The sequence below is a fragment of the Manis pentadactyla genome, chromosome 6, assembly GCF_030020395.1.
Source record: "Manis pentadactyla isolate mManPen7 chromosome 6, mManPen7.hap1, whole genome shotgun sequence".
In the NCBI taxonomy this organism is placed as follows: Eukaryota; Metazoa; Chordata; class Mammalia; order Pholidota; family Manidae; genus Manis; species Manis pentadactyla.
In genome coordinates this window covers 40,771,687-40,789,620 of record NC_080024.1, presented here as the reverse complement: position 1 = coordinate 40,789,620, position 17,934 = coordinate 40,771,687, and the positions used below count along the sequence as shown (strand labels likewise).

The 17,934-nt window shown below is 36.5% G+C and overlaps 1 protein-coding gene across 5 annotated transcripts in view; it reads left to right on the top strand.

The window, feature by feature from the left end:
* DNAH7 (dynein axonemal heavy chain 7) overlaps positions 1–17,934 on the top strand; it is a 224,646-nt gene that overhangs the window by 147,057 nt on the left and 59,655 nt on the right. For all 5 annotated transcript variants that reach the window (XM_057503726.1, XM_036927893.2, XM_036927891.2 and 2 more), the window contains one exon: positions 16,561–16,715. In XM_057503726.1, coding sequence (XP_057359709.1) covers positions 16,561–16,715 — 155 coding nt within the window. The remainder of the gene's footprint in view (positions 1–16,560; positions 16,716–17,934) is intronic.

The window sequence follows — 17,934 nt, the reverse complement described above, 5'->3', positions numbered from 1 at the left end:
TTGCTTCTTATTTTCTAGCAAGTAATTGTACCTTTCTTTGGGTCCACTCATTTCAATAATAATACAATTGTTGATGAATATTTCTGCTTTTAAGGTTTTCCAAATCGTTTGGTGATTATTTTTCAAGATAATAATCTCACCTTTAGGGAGAGAGAGGTAGAAAATGGTGTTAATGAGCCATAACCCTTGCATTTTTGCTATTTGTTTGTAAAAATGTGGAAATATTAGCAAAAAGTTATGGTGGCAACTTCACTAAGAAAGAAATATTCACAGTTTTCATTCTTATTTTGTCAGTGGATTTTGGGAATCTTATACTGAGAGGTTTCAATAAATGGTTTAATGTGATCATTTTGAAATATCTGATAAATATCTTGTTTACTTGCATAGTGTGTTCATCCATTCCCCAGAGATACTTGCTTGATAATGAAACCCAGTATTAAGCACTTACTAAGGATCTAATCCTGTGCTAAGTGCTTTTTGCATACTCTATCAGCAGAGTGAGGAGTTGATTAGTTAGGGAAACTGGAAGAATCTATAAAATTTAGATAAGTTAGAATGTAACTAATATTTGGAGTTATTGACACCTGAAGGTCCTTGGCTAGTCAGAATTTCAAGGGCTAATATGGACATTAAATGTAATTGGATTATATCTGAGCATTTCCCAGGGCAAGTTTTAGGATTTTTTAACAACTTGGTAAGTAGATCAGACCTACATCAAATAGTAGTCTGCTTTAAAAAAAAAATTCCTTAAGTTTTCATCTCTATAGGAGTCGGATAAATTAGCATTATTTCAGCAGTAATAATAACAAACATCCACCTTTCCCTGTCTGTGTTTATCTATTTTTATGTGTGTAACGAGGAAAATAGCAAAACTTGAAATGCACCATTGTTATATATTCAAATTGTGTCCTTCCTCTCAGACTTCTGTGAACCTGTATTATCACTGTTAGAAGTCTGTATTTTTCAAAACCCCAAAAGAGCACCAAATAATAGTCCTCCAGACAATAACAAAATAACAAACACTATCAAAACTTGGAATGCTACATGCTATAAAAATTCAGTTTCCACTTGGGAACTCTAGTCTTAAAGAGTTTCTGAATTCAAGAATGATAGAAGAGAGGAGATTGTGTGGAGAAAAACTTGTCTTGTCAAAAAATAATGCAAAATAATGGTGAAAAGGAAGTAAATAGTAAATACAATGCTTGTTCATTTCAAATACAGGATTTATATTCATCCAAAGACTGCAGCTGTTTTAAACCCACGTGTGTTGCATGTAGCTCTCCACAATGACTCTTGTTGCATATGTAGGTAAAAGCCAGGACATTCTTTTCTGCATACCCAAAGAATATCTCTTTTGAAATTTTATTCATCTAATGTTATTCTATGGAAGCCCTAATTTTTAAAAGAAAAAAAAAACTGAAGTCACAACATTGTTCTGTTCTTGAATTAATCAGTAGTTTGTTTGAAAACATTATCCTTTTGCCATAGAATTGCCTTTGCATCTTTGCTTAAAATCATCTTTGTCCATATACATGTGGATCTATTTCTGGATTGTCTATTTTGCACCATGATCTATTTGTCTGTCTTGATGCAAATACTACATTGCCTTGATTAGAGTGTAGTTTATATTAAGTCTTGAAGTCAGATGATATATCTTCCACCTCTGTTCTTTTTCAGTTTTTCTCTCTCAGTATAAATTTTAGAATTAGTTCTTAAATATCTACAAAAGATCCTGCTGGGATTTTGATTGATGCTCTGCTGAATCTGTAGATCAATTTGGGAAGAATTGATAACTAAATAAATTTTCTAATTCATAAACATAGTATATCTCTCCATTTATGTAGCTCACCAGTGTTTTATTGTTAGACTTATACCCAGTACTTTATTTTTGTATACTTTTGTAAAAAGTGCCTTGAAAAATTTTGTTCTTCATTGCTAGTATTAGAAAAGCAATTGATTTTTGAATATTGACCCTGTACCTTGTGACCTTGATAGATTCGCTGGGATATTCTATATAGACAATCATGCTGTCTGCACACAGAGACAGTACCATTTCTTTCTAATCTGTATGCCTTTTCTTTTTCTTGGCTTTATTGTGTTGTCAAAGACTTCTTATACTGGCAAGTATAAGAATACTTATTATGCTTAGACAAGTATAACTTACACTGGCAAGTATATTGAATAGGGGTGATGAAATCAGACATTGCTACCTTTTACATACTCTTAGGGGAAGGCAATCACATAGGGTATAAGTCGTAGGCTTTTTTTTTTTTAATTATTTTTATTTTTTTGAAGAACATTATGTTTACTAGGCTCTCCCCTACCCCAAGTTCCCCCCCCACCACAAACCCCATTATAGTCACTGTCCATCAGCATAGTAAGATGTTGTAGAATCACTACTTGTCTTCTCTGTGTTGCAAAGTCCTCCCCTTTCCCCTACCCCCCACATTATACATGCTAATCATAATATCCCCTTTCTTCTTCCCCATCCTTATCCCTCCCTACCCTCCCATTCTCCCCAGTCTCTTTCCCTTTGGTAACTGTTAGTCCATTCTTGGGTTCTGTGATTCTGCTGCTGTTTTGTTCCTTCAGTTTTTCTTTTGTTCTTATACTCCACAGATGAGTGAAATCATTTGGTATTTGTTTTTCTCTGCTTGGCTTATTTCACTGAGCATAATATCCTCTAGCTCCATCCATGTTGTTGCAAATGGTAGGACTTGTTTTCTTCTTATGGCTGAACAATATTCCATTGTGTATATGTACCACATCTTTATCCATTCATCTACTAATGGACACTTAGGTTGCTTCCATTTCTTGGCTATTGTAAATAGTGCTGCGATAAACATAGGGGTGCATCTGTCTTTTTCAAACTGGAGTGCTGAATCCTTAGGGTAAATTCATAGAAGTGGAATTCCTGGGTCAAATGGTAAGTCTATTTTGAGCATTTTGAGGAACCTCCATATTGCTTTCCACAATAGTTGAACTAATTTACATTCCCACCAGCAATGAAGGAGGGTTCCCCTTTCTCCGAAACCTTGCCAACATTTGTTGTTGTTTGTCTTTTGGATGGTGGCCATCCTTACTGGTGTAAGATGATATCTCATTGTGGTTTTAATTTGCATTTCTCTGACAACTAGCAATGTGGAGCATCTTTTCATGTGTCTGTTGGCCATCTGAATTTCTTCTTTGGAGAACTGTCTGTTCAGCTCCTCTGACCATTTTTTAATTGGATTATTTGCTTTTTGTTTGTTGAGGAGCATGAGCTCTTTATATATTTTGGATGTCAAGCCTTTATTGGACCTGTCATTTATGAAAATATTCTCCCATACTGTAGGGTACCTTTTTGTTCTATTGATGGTGTCCTTTACTGTACAGAAGCTTTTCAGCTTGATATAGTCCCACTTGTTCATTTTTGCTTTTGTTTTCCTTGCCAAGGGAGATATGTTCAAGAAGAGGTCACTCATGTTTATGCCCAAGAGATTTTTGCCTATGTTTTTTTCTAAGAGTTTTATGGTTTCATGACTGACATTCAGGTCTTTAATCCATTTCGAATTTACTTTTGTGTATGGGGTTAGACAGTGATCCAGTTTCATTCTCTTACATGTACCTGTCCAGTTTTGCCAGCACCATCTGTTGAAGAGACTGTCATTTCCCCATTGTATGTCCATGGCTCCTTTATCGAATATTAATTGACCGTGTATGTTTGGGTTTATGTCTGGAGTCTCTAATCTGTTCCACTGGTCTGTGGCTCTGTTCTTGTGCCAGTACCAAATTGTCTTGATTACTATGGCTTTGTAGTAGAGCTTGAAGTTGGGGAGTGAGATCCCCGCCACTTTATTCTTCTTTCTCAGGATTGCTTTGGCTATTCGGGGTCTTTGGTGTTTCCATATGAATTTTTGAACCATTTGTTCCAGTTCGTTGAAGAATGTTGTTGGTAATTTGATAGGAATTGCATCAAATCTGTATATTTCTTTGGGCAGGATGGCCATTTTGACAATATTAATTCTTCCTAGCCAAGAGCATGGGATGAGTTTCCATTTGTTAGTGTCCTCTTTAACTTCTCTTAAGAGTGTCTTATAGTTTTCAGGGTATAGGTCTTTCACTTCTTTGGTTAGGTTTATTCCTAGGTATTTTATTCTTTTTGATGCAATTGTGAATGGAATTGTTTTCCTGATTTGTCTTTCTATTGGCTCATTGTTAGTGTATAGGAAAGCCACAGATTTCTGTGTGTTAATTTTGTATCCTGCAACTTTGGTGTATTCTGATATCAGTTCTAGTAGTTTTGGAGTGGAGTCTTTAGGGTTTTTTATGTACAATATCATGTCATCTTCAAATAGTGACAGTTTAACTTCTTTACCAATCTGGATTCCTTGTATTTCTTTGTTTTGTCTAATTGCCATGGCTAGGACCTCCAGTGCTATGTTAAATAACAGTGGGGAGAGTGGGCATCCCTGTCTTGTTCCCGATCTCAGAGGAAAAGCTTTCAGCCTCTCGCTGTTAAGTATGATGTTGGCTGTGGGTTTATAGTATATGGCCTTTATTATGTTGAGGTACTTGCCCTCTGTACCCATTTTGCCGAGAGTTTTTATCATGAATGGATGTTGAATTTTGTTGAGTACTTTTTCAGCATCTATGGAGATGATCATGTGGTTTTTGTCTTTCTTTTTGTTGATGTGGTGGATGATGTTGATGGATTTTCGAATGTTGTACCATCCTTGCATCCATGGGATGAATCCCACTTGGTCGTGGTGTATGATCCTTTTGGTATATTTTTGAATGCAGTTTGTTAATATTTTGTTGAGTATTTTTGCATCCATGTTCATCAGGGATATTGGTCTGTAATTTTCTTTTTTTGGTAGGGTCTTGGCTTGGTTTTGGTATTAGGGTGATGTTGGCTTCATAGAATGAGTTTGGGAGTATTCCCTCCTCTTCCATGTTTTGGAAAACTTTAAGGAGAATGGGTGTTATATCTTCCCTGTATGTCTGATAAAATTCCGAGGTAAATCCATCTGGCCCAGGGGTTTTTTTTCTTGGGTAGTTTTTTGATTACCGCTTCAATTTCTTTGCTGGTAATTGGTTTGTTTAGATTTTGTTTCTTCCTTGGTCAGTCTTGGAAGGTTGTATTTTTCGAGGAAGTTGTCCGTTTCTTCTAGGTTTTCCAACTTCTTAGCATATAGGTTTTCATAGTAGTCTCTAATAATTCTTTGTATTTCTGTTGGGTCCGTCTTGATGTTTCCTTTCTCATTTCTGATTCTGTTGATGTGTGTTGATTCTCTTTTTCTCTTAATAAGTCTGGCTAGAGGCTTCTCTATTTTGTTTATTTTCTCAAAGAATCAGCTCTTGGTTTCATTGATTTTTTTCTATTGTTTTATTCTTCTCACTTTTGTTTATTTCTTCTCTGATCTTTATTATGTCCCTCCTTCTGCTGACCTTAGGTCTCATTCGTTCTCCTTTTTCCAATTTCGATAATTGTGACATTAGACCATTCATTTGGGCTTGTTCTTCCTTTTTTAAATATGCTTGGATTGCTATATACTTTCCTCTTAAGACTGCTTTTGCTGTGTCCCACAGAATTTGGGGCTTTGTGTTGTTGTTGTCATTTATTTCCATATATTGCTGGAACTCCATTTTAATTTGGTCATTGATCCATTGACTATTTAGAAGCGTGTTGTTAAGCCTCCATGTGTTTGTGAGTCCTTTTGATTTCTTGGTACGATTTATTTCTAGTTTTATACCTTTGTGGTCTGAAAAGTTGGTTGGTAGGATTTCAACCTTTTGGAATTTACTGAGGCTCTTTTTGTGGCCTAGTATGTGGTCTCTTCTGGAGAATGTTCCATGTGCACTTGAGAAGAATGTGTATCCTGTTGCTTTTGGGTGTAGAGTTCTATAGATGTCTATTAGGTCCATCTGTTCTAGTGTGTTGTTCAGTGCCTCTGTGTCCTTACTTATTTTCTGTCTGGTGGATCTGTCCTTTGGAGTGAATGGTGTGTTGAAGTCTCCTAAAATGAATGCATTGCAGTGTATTTCCTCCTTTAGTTCTGTTAGTATTTGTTTCACATATGCTGGTGCTCTTGTGTTGGGTGCATATATATTTATAATGGTTACATTCTCTTGTTGGACTGAGCCCTTTATCATTATGTAATGTCCTTCTTTATCTCTAGTTACTTTCTTTGTTTTGAAGTCTATTTTGTCTGATACTAGTACTGCAACTCCTGCTTTTTTTCTCCCTATTGTTTGCATGAAATATCTTTTTCCATCCTTTGACTTTTAGTCTGTGCATGTCTTTGGGTTTGAGGTGAGTCTCTTGTAAGCAGCATATAGATGGGTCTTGTTTTTTTATCCATTCAGTGACTCTATGTCTTTTGATTGGTGCATTTGGTCCATTTACATTTAGGGTGATTATCGATAGGTATGTACTTATTGCCATTTCAGGCTTTAGATTCATGGTTACCAAAGGTTCCAGGTTACTTTCCTTACTATCTAAGAGTCTAACTTAACTCACTTAGTATGCTCTTACAAACATAATCTAAAGGTTCTTTTCTATTTCTCCTCCTTTTTCATCCTCCTTCATTCTTTATATATTAGGTATCAGATTCTATACTTTTTCTCTATCTCTTGATTGGCTTTGGGGATAGTCTATTTAATTTTGCATTTGCCTCGCAATCAGCTGCTCCACCCTCCCTACCATGATTTTAGTACCTCTGGTGACAGCTATCCACCCCTAGGAACACTTGCATCTATAGCAGTCCCTCCAAAATAGACTGCAGAGATGGTTTGTGGGAGGTAAACTCTCTCAGCTTTTGCTTGTCTGGAAATTGTTTAATCCCTCCTTCAAATTTAAATGATAATTTCGCTGGATAAAGTAATCTTGGTTCCAGGCCCTTCTGCTTCATGGCATTAAATACATCATGCCACTCCCTTCTGGCCTGTAAGGTCTCTGCTGAGAAGTCTGTTGTTAGTCTGATGGGCTTTCCTTTTTATGTGATCTTATTTCTGCCTTTGGCTGCTTTAGCAGTCTGTCCTTATCCTTGACCTTTGCCAATTTTATTACTATATGTCTTGGTGTTGTCTTCTTTGGGTCCCTTGTTTTTGGAGATCTGTGGATCTCATTGGCCTGAGAGACTATCTCCTTCCCCAGATTGGGGAAGTTTTCAGCAACTACCTCCTCAAAGACACTTTCTATCCTTTTTTCTCTCTCTTCTTCTTCTGGTATTCCTATAATGGGAATATTGTTCTGCTTGGATTGGTCACACAGTTCTCTCAGTATTCTTTCATTCTTAGAGATCCTTTTTTCTCTTTGTACCTCAGCTTCTTTGTATTCCTCTTCTCTAGTTTCTATTTCATTTATTGTTTCCTCCACCGTATCCAACCTGCTTTTAATATCCTCCATCGTGTTCTTTAATGATTGGATCTCTGACCTGAATCCATTCCTGAGTTCTTGGATGTCTTTCTGTACCTCCATTAGCATGTTGATGATTTTTATTTGGAACTCCCTTTCAGGAAGAGTCACGAGGCCCATATCATTTAAATCTTTCTCGGGAGTTGTATTAATAATTTTACTCTGGACAAGGTTCCTTTGGCGTTTCATGTTTGTATATGGCACCCTCTAGTGTCCAGAAGCTCTATTCTGGAGCTTCTGAGCCCCTGAAGCAATGTCAGGGGTCACAGGGGAGCCGTACTGGGGGGAGGAAAGAGCTGTTCCCCGCCTCCTGGCTGCTGTGCCTATCTCCACTGCCTGAGCCAGTGGGCTGAGCACACAGGTATAAGCTTTTGTCCCAGAGCAGCCAGATATGGATCCCTGTTTTCCACAAGTTGCCGGAATCCCAGTCTCCCCAGGAACTCCACCTGTCCCAGCTTTCCAACCCCGTAATCAGAAGGTTATGATGAAAGCACCGTGAATGTAGGTTTGTGCTCCCAGAGCAGTTCTCGGGATCTAGGTATTCAGCAGTCCCAAGCCTTCCACTCCCTCCCTGCTCCATTTCTCTTCCTCCTGCCGGTGAGCTTGGGTAGGTAGGTGCTCAGGTCCCTCGGAGCCACAGCTCTGGTACGTTACCCCATTCACTGAGGTCTGCTCTTTTCTCCAGTTTTGTGCAGTCTGGCACCATCTCTTTCCTGTTGCTCTGTCAGGATTAGTTGCTCCAATTAAATTTTCTAATTGTATCCAGTTTTAGGAGGAAGCCTCTGTCTCTCCTCTCACACCGCCATCTTTTCTGGAATCTCTATCAAGTTGTAGGCTTTTTGTACAACTTTTTTATCAGGTGAAGGAAATTCCCTCAGTTCCTAGTTTGCTGAAGGTTTTTACATCATTAATACATGTTAAATTTTTTCAAGTGCTTTTTCTTCATCTAGTGACATACTAGTTTTAAAAAGTGAGTCTATCTCGGGAAGACTCATGCCAGAAGATGATCATCAAAAAACCCCAACAAAGATCCACGCACTGCTACAGCTGTAGATGCACTCATCCCACCAGCTCCTGGACTTGCCATGGGAATGAAGGAGATATCTAAGCTGGCCTGTGCATACAGTAAAACAACAAATTTGACTGGATCTATACTGTTGGAACTCAACCAAGAATTAGGAGAAGTGCAAATTGTAGTGCTCCAAAATCTTACAACTACAGACTATTTACTGTTAAAAGAACATATGGGATGTGAACAGTGCCCAGGAATGGGTTGTTTTAATTTGTCTGATTTTTCTCAAACTACTCAAATTCAGTTAGATAATAACCATCATATCATTGATAAGTTTTCACAAATGCCTAGGGTGCCTAACTGGTTTTCTTGGTTTCACTGGAGATGGCTGGTAATTACAGGTATGCTTTGGTTATGTAACTATACTCCTATTATGTTAATGTGTGTGCGCAATTTAAGTAGTAGCTTAAAATCTATACATGCTGAAGTTACTCTACAAGAAGATATGTCAAAGAAATAATCAATCTTCCCATGTTTTCTCCCGCCTGCTACTTCTATAGCTTTTCTTCTTTCTTCCTAATTACAACGAATTCTTAAATAGAATTCGTGCCTCATATCAAATTTACCGAGTATCATAACTCCTCCAAGTGGTAAAGATACCTCAAGACAAATGCTGGGCATAGAAGCCACAGGGCATAAATATGCAAAGAAATAAAAAGCTAACCATTTCAAACAATAAGGCTTCTCTCTCACTTACCAACTTAACATTTCCCTGTATGGCCCCGGAAGATGACTGGTTAGCCAGAGACGGGTAAGATTCCTCAAGGGAGGAACAACCTAAGACAGGCACAGTCGCAGGGGGGTCATCAGGTGAGAAATTGGGGATCAACAGAGGTGAGGCTTAGAACCTCACCCCCCCTGTTCTGAGAGAAATCTTCTGCATATGTGGATGTTTTATTGCCCTTGTCTAGCTTGGATTAACACATAGTCTACAGGCACACACCTGATCATCTACATTTGCTCTCTTACAACACTAAACTATGTTTTCTACCTTTATGTTGTATCTACCTACCACTTCAGCATCTTATTAAAAATAATAAAGAGAGAAATGTGGTATCCACATATAAATCAAGTATAAAAATCAAATGGGTATTCATATTTGAACTGACTGTTTATAGTTCATAATGCATGAGCAAAACCAAAAGTTTCTGTGATGACTGCCCTTGTACTGTTCACCATGTAACTTATTCACTATGTAAGAATTTGTTCTCCATGTAAGAACTTGTTCGTTATGCTTCAGAAGATTGGAGACTGACGAAAATTAGGCTTGGGGTGGATTAATGATTGTGCATTGAGCATTGACTCCCCTATACAGAATTTTATTGTTGTTAACAACCATTTGATCAATAAATATGAGAGATGCCCTCACAACAACAACCAAGAAAAAGTACACACTTCCAATTGTGAAATAAATAAGCAACCGGGATGTAATGTATAGCATAAGGAATATAGTCAAAATATTGTAACAACTTGGTATGGTGATAGCTGGTACTTAGAATTATCATGTATATAAATGTTGAATCACTGTGTTGTACACCTGAAACTAATGTAATGTAATACTGTGTGTCAACTACCCTTCAATAAAAAATAATTATCTAAAAAAAAAAAAAAAAAAAGTGAGTCTATTAATATGATGAATTGTACTGATTGATTTTTGAATGTTGAATCAGCCTTACCTTCCCAGGATGTACCTGGTCATCATCTTCTCTCCTATTTATGTATTTCTGAATTTGCTAATACTTTGTTGAAGATTTTTGTATTTATGTTCATAAGCAATATTGGTATGTGTTTTGTTTTATTATAATATCTGTATGGTTTTGGTATCAAGGTAATACTGGCTACATTAAATGAATTAGAAGGTGTTCTCTCCCATTCTATTTTATGGAAGAGATTATGTATAATAGAATTATTTCCTTCTTAAATGTTTGGTAGAAATGACCAAAGAAACTATTTGTACCCGGAATTTTCTTTATTGGAAGATCTTATCTATGAATTCAACTTTAAAGTAGTTATTGGACTATTCAAGTTATCTTTCTATATTTAAGTGAGTTTCAGTAGTTTCTATCTTTCAAGAAATTGGTCCATTTCAACTAAGTTATCAAATTGATGGGCTTAGTTTGTAGTATTCCCTTGTCATCCTTTTAATGTCTGCAGAGTCTACAATAATAATCTTCCTTTTCTTTCCTGATATTAGTAATTTGTATCTCTGTTTTTTCTTGATCAGTCTAGTTAAGAGTTTGATAAATTGTGCTGGTCCCATCTACGAACAAGGATTCCATCTCATTTGGTTTCCAATTTCATCAGTTTCTGCTTTAATATTTTTTTTCTGCTTATTATTGGCCTGAAGGCTCCTCTTCATTTTCTGAAGGTGGAAGCTTAGGTTACTGATTTCAGATGTTTCTTTCATGCTAGTATATGCATTTCATGCTGTACATTTCTCACTAAGCACTGCATAGCACAAGTTTTTATATGTTATATTTTCAGTTTCTTTAAAATATTTTCTAATATAAGACTTCCTCTTTGAGCCATAGGTCATTGAAAAATGTATTTCTTAATTTCCAGATATGTGGGAATTTTTAAAGTATCTTTTTGTTATTGTTTTTTAATGTATTTATCCCAGTATGTTCAGAGGATATACATTGCATGATTCCAATTGTTTCAAATTAGTTAAGGTTTGTTTACAGCATAAATATGGTCAACATTTGTGAATATTGTATGTGCACTTGAAAAAATATGTATTTTGCTATTATTGGGTGTTTTTGTCCATTAGGTTGAGTTGTTTGATAGTGTTGTTCACGTTTTCAATATCCTTACTGATTATATCTACTTACTATCTCCAGTTCTGTCTTTGTTAGCCTCGTGTATTGTAGAGCTCTGTTGTAACATGCGTATACATTCAGGATTATTATGTCTTCTTGAAGTGAGTCTTTTATCTTTATGTAACATCCTTCTTTATCCCTGATAGTTTTTCTTGTTCTGAAATCTATACCCAGTTCAGCTTTCTTTTGATTAGTGTTTGCAGGCTCTGCTGAATCTCCTCATTAATTATTATGTCTAGACAACTTTCCACTTAACATGGTTGATATAATTGAATCTAGATCTATCATTTTATTATTCTTTGTTTTTACATCTGATTTTTGTTTCTCTGTCACCCATTTTTCATACTTTTGAATTATTTAGACAATCTACTTTTAGTATTTTAATTTATTGGCATTTTTTCACTCTAATGCTTTGCAATATTTTTAGCACAGCTTTTACAGTCTACCTAGAGATAATATTTTACCACTTCAAGTAAAATGTAGAAGCTATACAGGTTTCCTTTCCCATCCCCTGATTGTGCTATATTGGTCATATGTGTTATATTTACATACAATGAAGCTGCCACCAACAATGTTAATATTTTTGTCTCAATATTTATACATATTTTAAGAACATAACAGGAGAAAACCAGTCTATCATCTTATTGCTCTTCTTTTATTTCTAAAACTCACTGTTATATCCCTTTCCTTTAGGGTGAAGAACTTTATAATTTGTTTGGAGCAGATCTGCTGGCAAAGAATTTTCTTAGTTTCCTTTATCTGAGAATGTCTTTTATTTTGCCTTTATCCTTAAAGGATATTTTTGGTGAATATAGACTGCTGAGGTGATGGTTGTTTTATTCAGCATTTGAAGGATGTTCTACTGTGTTCTGGCTCCATGATTTCTGAAGTGAAATCTGCAGTCTTTTGAATAATTGTCATCAGCATATAATATATCATTTTGTGGGGGAGGGTGGCACTTTCAAAAAATATTTTTTTCAAATATTTGGTATTCAAGCACCTTGATTGAAATGTGCCCAGGTATCTGCTTTATGTTTTTTCAGGTTTTTTTGTTTGTCTTTAGTTTCTCTGTTTTTGAGGATTGCTGAGCTTTGTGAAACTAAATTTATTTTTCACTGAACTTGGGAAAGCTTTAGCCATTATTTTTCCAAATATGTTTTCTATACCAACCTGTTTAGCCTCTCCAGGGACCCAAATAACATGAATATTAAACTATCTAATATTTTCTCACAGGTCTCTGAGGCTCTGTTTATTTTTTTTAACTTTTTTCTCTTTGTTGTTCAAATTGGATTATTTTTGTTCATCTGTATTCAAGATCACTGATGTTCCTCTGTCAACTTCTCCCTGCTATTGAATCCACACAGTGGAGTTTTCATGTCAGATATTGTATTTTTCAGTTCTAAAATATCCATCAGGTTCCTTTCATACTTTCTATTTCTCTGTTGAGAACACCTCTCTTTCCATTTATTTGAAAAGTGTTCACCTTTCCTCATGGAGGATTACTCTAATTGCTTTAAAGTTTTTTTTGGTAATCTAACATCTTGCTGTTTCTTTGAGGATTAGTCACATTTTGTTTCTTTGTTAGGTAATTTTGGACTGTATCCTGAGCATTTGGAATGTGAGACTTGGGGTCCTGTTAAAATCCTCTGGATAAGATTGGTTTTTGTTTCCGTAGTTAAACAACTCAGTAAGGTTCAGGTCACAATTTCTGTCTTTCTTTCTGTGGGTGATGTTTCCAATGTCAGGTCAGACTTGAAAGCCTTTCCCGTGCTGGTTAGATCTCCTCCTCCACATGCAGTTGTTCAGGGGATAGTTAGGGACTAACTGATCACAGTTCTGAGTCCTTGGTTTACTTCTTTGGGATGTGTTCCTTGCATGAACAGCTACATAGTGAGCTCAGGACTTGTGTCTGTGCCTTCACAGAATCAGAGGACTTCTCCCTCATTTTCTAATTCTTAGGGACCCTTTTTCCTATAGTTTTCTGACCAAAGCAATGGAGTTCTCTCAGAGTTTGTTTCTCACACTGTTGCACAATCTCATCCACACTCATGGAAAAGTGGCAAGAGGAAAGAGAAAAATACTGGGATTCCCCTTGCTCTGGACTACATGTTGTGTCCCCCAAATTCATATGTTGAAGCCCAAATCCCCAGTGTGATAGCTTTGAAGGTATGGCCTTGGGTGTGATTGGGTCATGAGGATGGAGCCTTTCTGAGTGGGTTTAGTGTCCTTATAAGAAAAGACACAGAGATGTGAATCCGCTCTGCTCTTCACCATTTGAGGATACGAAGAGAGGATGGCCATCTGCAAACCAGGAAGGGGGCCCTTATCACTTACTATTTGCTGGCGCCTTGATCTTGGGTTTCCCAGCCGCCAGAACTGTAAGAAATAAATGTTATTTAAGCCACCTAGTCTGTGGCCATTTGTTAGAGCAGCCTGAGATACTCTTACCCTCTATGCACAGCAAAGCCCCCTTGCCCCAGTTCTGCTATCCAGAGAGAGATGGGTTTTCTCTCCGTGTTTTTAGTGGCTGCCCCACCACTGCTTTTGTCATGATACAGTTTTGTGACTCGTGTTGACCTAGGGACAGGAAAGAAGAGAAAAAAAACATGGATTTCCCCCAATGTTCTGGTTCACATGTGTTCATTTTCTCAGTCTTCTGGCTGGAGTTTTCGCTACCTCTGTCTACTGCACAGATTCCTCATTAGGCCTGTTCTCAGAACAAAGCCAGAAGATTAAAAAAACACACAAAATCTCACCCCTCCCTTATCGGTCATTCCTCAAGTTTTAACTTTTTTCCCATTCACTTGTTGTTACTTCTTATTATCTGCAAGTAGTTTACCTTTTGTACTGTATCCAGCATTTTCATTGTAGTCAGTGGAAAGGATAGGCTATAATCAACAGCCTAGCTTGGTCAGCACCAGAAGTCCCTTCCTCTGAATTTGAGAGAGGGTGCTTTGGACCAGTATTCCCTGTGCAGAGATAATCTCTTAGGAAATGGCCATTTTTAGAATCAGGTAATTGGTATGGTGTTTGTCAGATGTGTTTTGCTGTTCCATTTCAGTAGTTATCATATGTAAACTTTATTTGATCTAGGAAAGATAATGAAGAATCAGCATGGACCATTCCCTCAAAGAATATACAATTTAGTTGGGTGATGCAGTTAAGAAATTAAAGAATTACCATAGTAGAATATTGTTATTATATGAATACCATAAATACAATATGTACAGTTGCTAAAGAAGTTCATAGAGAAAAGAGTACAAGACTGGCTTTGTGGACTGCCTAGCATTTGAGCTAATCTTGAAACATGAGTAGGACTTAAACATGAAAGGATAGGGAAGAAGAGCATTTTGCACAAAGAAACAGCGTGAACATGGATATTGTGGCTAAAAGATGTGGAAGCAACAGAAGGAGGAGTGAGTCATTTCTATTTCTTTAGGGATGCATAATGCTAACACTCAGAATCCTCCAAACTTAAAAATATTTCTAAAATATGACAGAATGAAACTTTTACATATTTATAAGTTTTATTCCTTTCTAACTTCTCTTCTCATTCCCTTTAGTTTCTTTTCAATATGATTCTCCTTTTATTAGTTTATTGCACCTAAGATATTACACTGATCTTTTGTCTCATTTCTTCCTAAATATAATGAATATTATGGATTGAATTGTGTCTTCCCCTCTCAAATTCAGATGTTGAATATAGAACCCCCAACATGACTGTATTGGGAGATAGGTCCTTTAAGGAGGTAGTGAAGGTTAAACAAGGTCATACAGGTGGAGCACGGATCCAATAGGACTGGTGTCCTTATAAAGAAAAGAAGAGACACTGGGGATGGGCACACAGAGGAAGGGCCACGTGAGGGTACAGTAAGAGGGCCGTGTGCTCAAGAGAAGCCTTCAGAGAAACTACGCCTGCTGGCACTTTGATTTTGAACTTCCAGCCTCTAGTACTGTGGGAAAATAAATTTCTGGTTTTGAAGACAATCTGTGTTACTTTGTAATGGCAGCCCAAGCCAACTAATACATTATGTAAGGCTAGTATTGGGGAACAAGACTATCTTCTTTACAATATAAGCTACATGGTTTGTATCAGGCTCTAACTTTCATGCTAATATATGTGAATATTTTTCATTTTGGACAAATTATCCAATGAAACTTATGTTCATGTTATAATGAGATGGAGTTGAGTACATCATCCCACTTCGTCCCTATTTTTCCTTCCCCAGTCACATTTTATATTCTCCTGTTCTTCTGATGCTCTGTGGGAATTTGCTGTGCTCACTTTTGAAGAGTATGACTGTATCTTTAGGAATTGGCCAAAATTATGACTTGTGTTTACTGAAACTTATAAGAGAAAGAAGAAAGAAAATGGTAACCTTAATGCTGATTACATTTCACAGGCAGAAAGCTATGTGACTGGATATATTATGGTGATGGCAAATGCTGGTTAACTCTTTGTAAACCCCACAATACCCTGGAAAATAAACAGGGTACCTCATGGTTAACTTGTCTTATTCTTATCATAAAAGAGGGATGTGAGTAGAAATAAAGCAGTAAGTATGAGCTCTTCCATAGTATAAAAACCCTGACTTTCAGAGAATGTATTTCTGTCCATAGGAAACTTACTGTCACAAGGTAAATATGCAATGAACTATGTGTGACATAAAATACACAAAGTGTTTAAAACAAATACTGGGTCAACAATTGTGTTAACACTTAAGGGTCCATGTCTGTTATGAAGTTTAGATGATATAAAATTATAATTTTCACATTTTTTCTAGACCATTTTATCTTTAATGGTTTAGATTTCAAAGAGAGATATGATGTCAACCACTTCTCGTTCTCTTTTATACACATCATAACAGATAAAAGTAGAGCAAGTGAAGCCACTTGTTGAAGGTGTTCCTGGCAGGGCCTAGTGAAGAACTGTAGTTTCCTGATTTCTAGTACTCTTGATGGTTGTCATTGTCACTTAATTAACAAGATTAGAAAATATTTTTTAATGTAATTTAACATTTAGAAAGTTTAAAATTTTCAAAAGGAGTATAAAAGAACTTGTGTTAAATTTTCCAGGTGGTTTTTATAGTTGCCATTCTAGGAGTCTGCTCAAGCTACATGTCTCTGCTTCAAGAACATAGTTTCTCATAAAAAGTTAAAAAGTAAAATACTACTATAAAGTATAAACTGTAAGAAAATTATGTGTGCTTAATTATATAGCAGAGAGACAAATCATGGCTGGACCCATGTCATTTTCTCCTCCTTTTTAGGAATGCAAGAAGGTGGCCTCTGATGATAGATCCTCAAGGTCAGGCTAATAAATGGATCAAGAACATGGAAAAAACCAATAGCCTTCATCTAATTAAATTAAGTGATCCTGACTATATCCGGACTCTGGAAAACTGCATCCAGTTTGGCACCCCTGGTATGTATTTGAATAACAAGCGTACCTTACAGAATTGCCTGGAGAGGGAAAAATTAACCCAAAACAGTGGAGGTTGTTTCCTTTTAAAAAGGGTATTTGTTTCAGACTCATCTTCAGTAATGATTATGTTAATGTCTCCTGTTATTTACTGATAACTAAGTGAGAACTTTAGACATTATACTTCTGGCAGGTCAGGGCATTTTCTTTGTCTCAAAATTCATTTGTAATTGCTTCCTCAAATTTAGCTGGTTTAGTTTCTGTCATTTGTCGTTCTTTAGTTCTCATTATAACTCCACTTCCACAATTAAAAAGGCCACAATTATGCCAAAGGTATTTTAACACAACGTTATTCCAATTACCTATTTGTTCTTCTCTCAGCTTATCCTACAAAAGTGGCAGAGAAGTGAGTACACATTTTACGTGGCTGTTACCCTACCATTTGCAATGAAGAAGCCAGAAACATGACAGGGATTTCTCAATATAGCTCTATTTACATGTCACATTTGTCAAAACAAGTTACTTATAATTTGAGTAAATTGGGCTATCAGTCACATTTTAAATCCATGTTGCCTATCAAATTTTGACTATTTACTTGACTAAGTAAACGTGAACATTATGAAACTGCAACACATTTAGCCCCAGGACAAGTTCAGCAAATCCCAGTTGCTGTTAGAGCTAGTACTATGTGGGTGAACCACAACTGTACCAGGTAGTTGTACAGGCATTTTACTTTTATATATTAATGACTTAGTCTTTAAAATATTAATTACAATTTTAGGTTTGGTTAGGGTATGCATGAAATGAAAGCCAAGTCTACCTCAAAAATCTTGTGTTTATGTGGACACACAGATGCACACACAGCTAGGATTTCATTCATTCCGCTGGTATTCTTATAGTATAGTGATATAGGAGTTAGAAGAAAGGGGGAACATGATCTCTACTATCAAATACCTTGCTTAACAGGATCTGACAATATATGTAACTAAATGTAATAAAACTAGGAAGTGGGCATTTACCACTAACCCTTGTTAGGACCACTGTGCTGGTATGGATATGTGCACTGGCTCTGAAATCGAGAGTACCTGCCTCTGTTACTCAGTGTTTGGTTCAGTGACCTTTCTGAGACTCAGTTTCCCCATCTGTACTTTGACCATATAGTATAAGGAAGAAATGAGTTACTGTATATTGGGTACTTAAAGCAGTGTCTAATTAACTTATG